Below are 10,701 nucleotides of genomic sequence, written 5' to 3'. Positions count from 1 at the left end.
TAACCCGCAATCTGAAATGAGAATAATAATAATTATTATTATTATTATTATTTATAGAAGTTAAGAAACCAACTTTTAATTCTGAGGAAAGTGTAAATTATTATTTTACACTCATTTCATATGTCAGTGCCGCACTAGTGAGTTTTCCTCAGTGATGTCTCATCCTAGCAGATGGGTGTGTGTCAAGATCAAGGTCAGTCTTTATCGGTTCTTTACAGTAATTCACAACCTCTTCCACGCGGTCGCACCCTAGCAGCTGTGGCTGAGGCTTACACAGTCATCAGAAAACATTTTAAGATATCTGTAGCGGTTAGAGACTGTTGTCATACCCTCGAGGCTCATTCTGAAGGTAGGTGAGGAAATGTTTACAGGATAACTATGAGATATGCGAACAGTGATGGGAAAATATACAAGTTACTGCAATCAGCACAAAATGAGACCATGAACTCTGACACATGGTTGTAAGGAAATACTGATTTGCTGCAATTTTCTCAGTCCTGATACAAACACATAATAAAGCTTTTTGTTTTTGTATTTTGTTCTTTATTTATGCCATGGTTCCTAGGTTGTTCTGTTAAGATGTTGCTTATTTGATTTCCCCTCGTGACTTTACCCCCTGTGTGCCCCCTCTGTGTATCTGTGAGGCCTCGTTTCCCCTCCTTGTGTTTTATTCCTTGTCTTCCCCAGCCCGTTATGTCTGTGCTCTCCCCGTGCTCTCCCCGTGCTCTCTCTCTCCCCCTGGTCTGCCTCTGTGTGCTTCCTGTTTTACTTTGATGGTCTCCCGTCAGTGTTGTGTTTGCTCCTGCCGTGTCTTGTTATGGTTATCAGTGTCACCTGTGTTCCCCGTGTGCTCCCACTTCCCTCGTTAACCCTCTGTGCATTTATGTCCACATCTCCTTCAGTTCAGTGTCGCGTCGTCAACGTCTCTTCCCTTCCCTGTGTTCCCTTCTCTGTGTTCCCTCGATTTAGCATTCCCAGTTTAGTTCTGTTTCTTTGTGAAGCCTGCAATAAAGCAGAGATTTTGAGTTCAGCCTTTGTCTCCGTGAGTTTTGCATTTGGGTCCTCATCTGCCTGCACACAGCTAGTTCATGACACGATCTTTGTTTGGCCTGGAAAATAAGTCTGTTAAAAGAAAACAACAACAACCTAAGTTTGTTTGTTTCAACACTGTGATACACTGTGACGTAAACAACACATCTTCACCACTCAATTTTTCCATTCCCAAGTCTTTGTATAGCACTGCCGGATGCCATTCACTTGTCTTCTTACTTCATTACTCCGTGTATTGTCCTGTCTCCCTGTCCTCTTTTCTTTTCTCTTTCAGCCCCTCCCCCACCTTCTACCCAACCAGTTTGCTAGATGTTCCTTCCTCTTAAAAGAGATTTTTTCTTTCCCACTGTCACAAAGTGCTTCTCACAGGGGGGCTGATTGATGGTTGTGGTTTTATCCAGAATGGCCTGCATTTGTATAGCGCTTTTCTAGTCCATAGGAACCCAAAGCGCTTTACACTACATTCAGTCATTCACCCATTCACACACACATTCACACACTGGCGATGGCAAGCTACATTGTAGCCACAGCTGCCCTGGGGCGCACTGACAGAGGCGAGGCTGCCGGACACAGGCGCCACCAGGCCCTCTGACCACCACCAGTAGGCAAACATGGGGTTAGTATCTTGCCCAAGGATATTTGGCATGCAGCCAGGAGGCAGCCTGGGATCGAACCACCGACCTTCTGATTAGGGGCTGACCTGCTCTGACACCTGAGCTACAGCCACCCCAGAATACTGTAGGATCTTTCCCGTACAGTATAAAGCACCTTGCCCCGACTCTGTTGTTATGATTTGGTAAGATCTAAATAAAGCTGAATTGAATTGAACTGAAAACCCTAAATAATTTCTGGAAAAAGAAAAAAACACAATTCTGCTTTTTTTTGTCAGTTACATTCATTACTGAGAAAGTTTTAACAGTTGTCTGTTCTCTGTCTTCACCATTGCATTTATCAGCACTGATGAAACAGTCTAAACAGAATCTTGCAGTTACAGGGTCACGTAGTTGAATATGCCTCTAATTAGTATTTCTGAGCTCTGGCATCTATAGCTTCGCGCCAGACATTGCACAATGTATCCCTGGTGGAAACACATTAGATTTTTTTTTTGACTGTGTCTGTGACTTTTAAACTCTTATTGCCCCTACTAGCCTGTGAGAGTGTGTAATATAAACACTCTCTGATGACAAGAGGCCATTCCATCATCGACAGAGCCACAGTTCTAGTGTAGTGACTCAATCTATCTAGACAGGAACGCTAGAGTTCCTGTAAAACAGCAGCTTTTATTCCCTGCTGATGCCATTAGGTTGAAACAGAGCACACAAATTCCACATTGAGGGATTAGCAACTTCAGATAACTCAAAACCACAAATGCAAACTCACACTGATTGATTGCTGTGATCCTCAGTGTGATATAAAGCGGAGCATTATGTGAGATAACAGCGGTAAGATAACAATGGTATTTGATTTTTTTTTTCTGGTGATCTAAAGACTTTTTTTCACCCATCTAGAAGGTGTACACAACACAGCCGATCACCAGAAATTCTATGTGGACTAAAAAAAAATTTTCACAAGTGCAAAGGTGTGACATTAGCTGCAGTGCATGATTGATTATCTGCTTGAAGAGGAGATAAGTGATCACAAGAATAAACAGGCATTCAGCTTGATGAGACTGCTCATCAAACATGTATTCAGAGCGTGAAAATGAAACACACAAAACTGCAAAGGACATTACACAGGCCTATTGTATATCCATTTCCTGTAGACTTAACCACAATTACCAGTTGCCCTTACAATTATGTTGAATTTAACCTAATCAGCACTTTTTTAGCCTCAGGACTTTTTAAAAAACTATTTAAAGAGGATTAAAGACAACTTTCAAACCAAAATAACTTCAGTACGGAGCAGAAAAGGTAAATAAAATAAAATAACCAGTTTACTAGTTTCTGTGCTAGTAAACTGGTTATTGTGAAATAAATAAATAAAAACCCAGAGGTCATCATCAAAGTGATTTATTATACATTTCTTGCCTGCATTTATGAACAACAAAAGCCCATCAGATTGGCCCCATAGGATTTTATATGCCATGCAACACTTTGGCCTTAGACTTATTCATACTTAAGACTTTGACTTTAATGTTTTATTTGTTAACTGTATGTGTTTTTACCTTTTTTAAGGGAGGATGGGTCAGCTTATAAGTAATTAACAAGCAATTTGCTCCACCTAGAGAAATAGGGAAGTTACTCATGCGACGCTCTCTGACAAGGTCACTGGCTGATAGATGAGTCTGAGCAAGGGGATCTTTTGGAGACTGTGAAAGCAGGCAGAACTGTGGGAACCAGACAATTAGTGGGTGGAAGGTAGGCAGCCATGTTGGATGACAACCATGAGACTGGTTTACATGGATACTCATCACTTGGCTGGCCGACAGGGAGAAAACAGACACCTGGGCTCAACCAGCTATTATGACACAGTCATTTATCTTTGAGGAGGCTGAGCAGGCAATTCGCCAGCAGTTTAGCATGAAAGCGTGTGCAATTTTCCTTCAAGCAAATAGGGATGAAGTCAGTGCAGACATTTAACAATAAATATTGTTTCCAATTAGCTTTAGCAGACATATACTGTGGGTTGAGGAATATTAAAGATGGAGCATGAACCAACACCTAAAGTTCTTATTTGCATTTTAGTCATTTTTGAAGTTTTTCTATAGCTACAATGCAGTCTTTAAAAAAAAGAAAGAAGTAATAGTTACAAGATAAACACATGAAAACTATCACTTTCTGTTCCCCCGAGAAAAATAACAACCTACTGTAACACAGACACACACACGTACACACAAAGGAGAATTGGAATTTACCATAACACAAGAGAAGAGAAGATTTTAATGAAAAATCTTTGGCAATGTCTACCATTATTTCACAACCTTATACGGGAACAATGCTTGACAAAAGCAGAATTACAACTAGCCTTTCACAAATTCTGCCAACAAAAACAAACAAATGAATAAAAGAGAGGAAAAAATACACACTAAGACACATCAGTGTCAGTACCTGAAAAAAGGGTGAAATCTGCTGCTAGCCTATTTTCTTTCCTCTAAAGTCATCTATGCCAGTTTAGATTTTTAATGATATAAGACAGACTAAATCCCAGTTTAATACATGTACCAGGTACGGGCTCCTCTGAGTTAAAAGGTTTATTGCGCTCCAATTTCAGTGCTATTTTCAGAGCACTGTTTGACAAATATGATAAAGACTATTAAGCATCATAACATTCCATGACACTTTAAATACCTTTTAAAGAAGACAAAAACAATGTCTCACATGCACCTGGAGCTTCAAAGCACACAAAACTCTTATTCTGGACTTGAAATACACCAGGCACTTGACAACAGCTGTTAATCAGATAATGAAAGCCTCGGTGTTACACAAGCACACTTGTAGAGAAATGGCTATAAATTCTTTGCCATGACAGCTCACAAGGGCAGGGAGATCTTGAAGCTGGGATATCGTACCAGGCACTTGCCTTCCCAACAAGATGACGCATCATACGAGCAATATGATGAAACGCTTCTTCAGCCATTTCCCCCCAGTCCACTATTTTGAGCTATTTATCCTCGATGCAACAGATTTAAGTTCCCTTTCTGTAAGTGCTATGAGAAATAACTGACTACCAGCCAGTGATGATGCAGTGTCATGGGTTTCCATAGTTTCCAATTTTGTGAAAAATACACAGATCCTGATGGCAGATGAGGTGAATGTTGGAGCTTGGAGTTTAATAAGACTCCAGTGTCGTCACCCTGTACTTAGATGTCAGTAACTCGACTCCATAGTTTCAGGGTGACCTCCTGCTGCACTTACCCTCTTCACCTCAATCACCAAGTAACCTGCCATTGTAACAATACACAGGATCCCGGACGGTATAGGGGCCCAACACGTGCACCCATAGGTCAGCGGGTGTATGGTGAAGAACACTGCCCTTTGACACTGGCGGTGTTTCCTACTTTGGAGAGCTCTTGGCCAGGCCTTCCATGGTGGTCTGCAAAGATGGACTACAGCTAAATCAGATAACCTTTCACAGGGTTCAGGTTCACCTCTCATCCAAGACATCCAGGGATAATCCTCCAGGAAAGGAGAGGAATACATAAATTAGAGGCAATGGAAGTCAGAGGAAGTCATGACAAATACAATTTAGCAGTTTTCACAATATATAAACCATCATGGACAGGAATCAGATTATAGTCTAATTCGTGTCCATTAGATTAATCCTCGGCGTATTTAAAAGTAGCAATAAGGACAGACGTACTTCGGGTATTACACAAGCGCCAACCAACAGCCTTCGGTTAAGGCTACTGTGGCTTTAACAAAACATGACCCGGAAGAAGAATTTTGTCGCTTGTTCTTTTCCGGTCAGAGCTCTGTAGTGGTGCGAGCGTGGATTTCATCATCTAGGCTCACAAAATCACAAGAAAATGAGCGTACCAGCATTTATCGACATAACGGAAGAAGATCAGGTACAATCTACGTTTACAATAACTCGTGGAGTAGATATAAGCGTTATATTGTGGCGGATGAGTCGCTAAATGATACCCAATCAAAAAACTTAGCATGCTCGCTAGCTAAAATGCTAACTGTCGGTCGTAGCAGCTGATATCTGCACGCTTATTGTTAGGATATGCGTGGTAAAACATTTTAAGCAAATATGTTAAATATCCTGTCATCCACATTTTCTTGTAGGTAATTTAATAGGTATATTTTTAAGATCATCGTGGTTGGGGTTTAGCGTGTCGTAAGTTTCTTTTGGGGTTTAATAATAGCTAATGTTGCTAGCTGTTTTGCCGCACATCTAAACAAACAAAGGCGTAAAAATTCTACACACACGATTCAATAGACTGGATATAGAAAGGATAATACCTTCACTCAAACAGTTGCTTGTTTCTGTCCACTATATATCTACAGTCCATATTTTAGTCAGCCACAAAAAAAGAGATGTAAGAGTATAGATAAATAAAGTCGTCCATACCTTTTTCTTAAATATAATGTCCACTCTGATGCGAGCACGTAATTTGCCACTTTTCGTTCTCTTAAATGTTGAAATGCTCTGTATTTACTGTGTATTTTATGTATTGTTTTTAATATAAATGTATTTTGTACTGCAGGCTTCAGAGCTGAGAGCCTATATTAAATCTAAAGGAGCTGAAATCTCAGAGGAGAACGCTGAAGGCGGTCTTCATGTAGATCTGGCTCAGATCATCGAGGCGTGCGATGTCTGCCTTAGAGACGATGATAAAGGTAGGCGATGAAGAAAATTGCTGCTCCTTTTTGATTAGTTCATCCTCTTCATCCTTACCTCAGGCTTCACCTCCTGAACTGAAGGCAGGACTCGAATGCACAAGAACATGCATAAAACGTGTAATTTCTTTCAGGATATTATCAGAGTTCCTTGTTGTCAGACCATCCCATCTTGGGGACAACAAGCTGGGTATAACAACACCATCTGGTTACAACATAATTTTAGGCTCGAGTGTCTTAAAAGTCACACTCTGATAAACAGTTTGATTACATTCTCACATTGCATGAGTGTTCATTTGCTGAGTGTCAGAGTCTGACAACATTAGAGCCACTTCATATACTTTGTCTATAAAAACACTTTTGTACATAAACAGTAGTGGAAACACACCTCCCGTCCAGGTGTGTCCTGTCCATGTTTGTTGTGGGATGCAGAGGGTTAAGTTAACTTGTCTGGTTAAATTTGCTGTCTTGTTAAATGTTTGTTTGACAATTAATGCCCTAAAATTGTGCAACAGTGTCTTAATGCTCATGGCCCCCTCTCTCTCTCCACAGATGTTGAGAGCGTGATGAACAGCATCGTGTCTCTGCTGTTGATCCTGGAGACAGACAAGCAGGAGGCTCTCATTGAAAGCCTATGTGAGAAGCTTGTGAAGTTCCGTGAAGGAGAGAGACCCTCCCTCAGAATGCAGCTGTTAGTCCCATCGAGTCCTTTCCCTGAAAACTTTCAAAATAAGAGGTTGCTTATTTATTTGCAAATATGTAATCTCTTTTACTTTCTGGTGTCACAGGCTGAGTAACTTGTTCCATGGCATGGATGAGAACACTCCCGTGAGGTACACAGTCTTCTGCAGCCTCATCAAAGTGGCCGCCACCTGTAACGCCATATCCTTCATCCCCACTGAACTTGATCAGGTATATACGTTCATGGTGATTAATCCGTATGACTGGCCAAAAACACTGCTGGTGTTATAATGCAGTGCCTTGGTTTACTGAGCTAGTAAACCAATATTTCTGCATTTTCTTTTTGCCCTTTGTAATTAATGTATCATATGTATTTGTGCCCATAATCAGGTGCGCAAGTGGATTGTTGACTGGAACCTGAACACAGAGAAGAAGCACACACTTTTGAGGCTGGTATACGAAGCACTTGTTGACTGCAAGAAAAGGTAAATCCACATAGGGTTTCTTTGTGTACGGATTACTTCAAGAGAAAAGAAAAAGGACAAGATAAAATTTAGACATAAGAGTGTATGAAAATGTTCTGCATAGAATATCTCAGTAGAAGCATTTTCAACAATATAATTATTTATTTTATAGCGAAGCTGCAGCAAAAGTGATGGTTGAGCTACTTGGAAGTTACACAGAAGACAATGCTTCACAAGCACGCGTTGATGCCCACAGGTAAGCTTGTAGAACTTGTTGAACGCTTGAGATTACACTTCAGCATTGTCCTCCTCAGCAGTACATTAACGCATCTGTCTGCCGTCTCTTAGATGTATCGTCCGTGCTCTCAAAGATCCCAACACTTTCCTGTTTGACCACCTGCTCACCCTGAAACCTGTTCGCTTCTTGGAGGGGGAACTCATCCATGACGTAAGTGCTAGAGATTGCATAGAGCATGTATAATTATTTATTTATTAGGCTTCTTCCGCCACGACCCGGCTGCAGATAAGCAGAAGAATATGGATGGATGGATGGATGGATATTTGTATATAAATGGAAACATCTGCCCCAATAACCCTCATCACAATTTGCCTTTCAGTGCCTTTCATACTCCACAAAGCACATAAAGCATTTATTTTTATAATGTTGTGTCATGACAGTACAATCCACGTCACACATGAGACTGGTTATTAAGTTTGAGTGATTCACTTGAGGAATCTAGAACATTTCTACTTGAGTGCATTCAGTCTATGACAAAAAATTATTCAGGGTGCGTCTACAGTTTTCAGCAATCTGACGTAGATAAGTCTAACAACTTTTAGCCTGTGTGAACAAAACAACAATCAAGCTGATTGTACATCATACAGTGGCATTTGACCCTCTTCTCCCTCTTCTTTTTCAGCTATTAACCATCTTTGTGAGCGCCAAATTGGCAGCATATGTCAAATTTTACCAGAATAACAAAGACTTCATTGATTCTCTTGGTAAGTAGCCATAATGTGAGCTGTTATACACATGACACATGGAAATGCAAACAGAAACCAGAAGACAAGGTAAAAAAAAAGTGTATAGATTATTAATTATATGTAATAGAAATGCACGGATGAGATTTTCTTTTAAAGTTTACATGTAGCTGAGCATCGTTTGTGCTTTGAGGAGCTAGTGTTTCTCACACAATCTTGTGCTGTGTCAGCACTACAGAAAAGTGCGTTCACGTTATTATCGTCTCACTACTAAAGGTTTAAGTGTAATTAAAAGCTTGTGTAGGATGGACTCTCAAAACAGACCCTGTGGAGTGATGTTTGTGTTAATGAGTAGATTCCCTTACTGCAGTCTCCTAAATCTAGAAACAATTAACACAGGGAAACTCCCTGAGTCAAGACTAATTGACTGTGACTGTTTTGTGCTTAATGATCCCTGCACGTTGCTTTCCAGGCCTGTCTCATGAGCAAAACATGGCCAAGATGCGTCTGCTGACATTCATGGGCATGGCGGTGGAATTCAAGGAGATCTCCTTTGACACCATGCAGCAGGAACTGCAGATTGGAGCCGATGACGTTGAGGCTTTTGTCATTGACGGTATGAACAATTCTTGCCACGTTCCTCTCTTTCCCAAAGGAAAGTGATTGAACATGATGTGAAGCGATTCTAATGAATCATACAAGACCAGTTCATTGTTTGTTCATCAGTAAGCAGAGTAGCCTATTAAAATGCATTTTTTTTCTGGTTTAGTCCCAATTTTGCATTTTATTATTCAGCAAAGAAATAAGATAAGCAAAAAAAAATTTCAGTACTCATTACGTCACTGCTTTATATAAATCTACTGGACAGATTTCAATCTATCAATCAAAACCGTCACTGAAAATATAATTTCATTTGGGTGAAAAAATGAGGTTCATGTTTTTGCTTTGTTACAAAATAATCTTTCCCCATGTAAAATCCTTCCACTTAAACATAAAATTTAAATCTTTTATAAGGTTATTATGTTTTCCACCAGTCACGTGTTAAATCTTTAGAGCAAATGGTTTTTCCTGCCATACAACTGCAGCTGCATTTTTGTGAGGTTATTCCTACCTCCAGGTGTATTATGTCACAGCAATTTGGGATCAAGTCGGTTTGAAATCTTAAATAGCATTTTCTTTGTAACAACCACTTGATTTTATTTTTTTCGACAACAAACCTGTTGATGTAATGTCAGAACTCTTGCTGTCTTTTAATCACCTCTTACCTGCTTTTTCATTTTAGCTGTTCGGACCAAAATGGTATACTGCAAAATCGACCAAACACAGCGAAAAGTTGTTGTGAGGTATGTGGTCATTATACATTGTTCTCTAAACATATTGCGTCATTATTCTGTTGTTATATTATTCTGTTTTTTGTTTTTTTTTTATTAAAGACAAGACTTTCTGATCACCTTGGTTGTCTTCTCACTGGTTTCAAAAGTAGAAGTGAAACAACTTTAAAAAACTGCAGTTCTGTTCATTTACAAAACTTCAGGTTTATATTCAAGGTCTCACATTTGTGAGGCTTTATTTTTTCATCTTCTTTGATTAGGGTTGCTTTTTTATCTATGTTATGCTGGAGGCTGCAGAAAATGTAATTGTTTTTGTTTTTTAAATTCAAACCTGCCTCCTTTTTGAGTGTTTAGTCATGTCTTAAACAAGTCTGTATGGCAGTGTCATTAGCTTATCATAGCACATTTATCGAGCTCTGTGTATGACTTTGGCCTGTGTCATTTTTAAAACAAAAAATTCTATCTCCACCCCTTCAGCCACAGCACACACCGCACCTTTGGCAAGCAGCAGTGGCAGCAGCTGTACGACAGCCTCAGCTCCTGGAAGGGCAATCTAGCAACCGTCAAGACCAGTCTGCAAGCCCTGTCACCTTCTGCTTAATCCCACTTTACCCCAACTGTTTAGACTGGTTCTTAGTGCTTTCCAAATTCCCAGACGGCAATGGTCGGTTTTTTATTCATCCAATAAAAGAACAGCGACAGTCAACTGTGTTGCTCTTCGTGTCTTAATCTTTTTTTTGTTGTTGTTTTATTAATGCTCAAACCAAACTTAATTTATGTACATTAAAGTGCCATTAATGGGTAATAAATGTGCAGTAATGAATCTTTTTAAACAACTACCCCATATCATTATCTAACCAAGCTGTACAGTGACTTTAATTGGGGCTCATCCTCTAGTGGGTCTCAACA

At 39.9% G+C, this 10,701-nt stretch overlaps 1 protein-coding gene across 1 annotated transcript; it reads left to right on the top strand.

The window, feature by feature from the left end:
• Window positions 1–5,402: 5,402 nt before the first annotated feature.
• On the top strand, window positions 5,403–10,521 carry eif3m (eukaryotic translation initiation factor 3, subunit M). Its single transcript, XM_080884453.1, has 11 exons — window positions 5,403–5,557; window positions 6,203–6,335; window positions 6,888–7,026; window positions 7,124–7,247; window positions 7,407–7,501; window positions 7,653–7,736; window positions 7,829–7,928; window positions 8,401–8,482; window positions 8,934–9,077; window positions 9,744–9,804; window positions 10,270–10,521. Exons 1-11 carry the CDS (start codon window positions 5,516–5,518, stop codon window positions 10,391–10,393), a joined length of 1,128 nt encoding a protein of 375 aa, XP_080740579.1. The 5' UTR covers window positions 5,403–5,515; the 3' UTR covers window positions 10,394–10,521.
• The last annotated feature ends 180 nt before the right edge of the window (window positions 10,522–10,701 follow it).

The sequence above is a fragment of the Rhamphochromis sp. 'chilingali' genome (assembly GCF_963969265.1).
Source record: "Rhamphochromis sp. 'chilingali' genome assembly, chromosome: 6".
Lineage (NCBI taxonomy): Eukaryota > Metazoa > Chordata > Actinopteri > Cichliformes > Cichlidae > Rhamphochromis > Rhamphochromis sp. 'chilingali'.
Note: the sequence above shows the minus strand (reverse complement) of the source record. Positions and strands in the feature narration are given on the sequence as shown.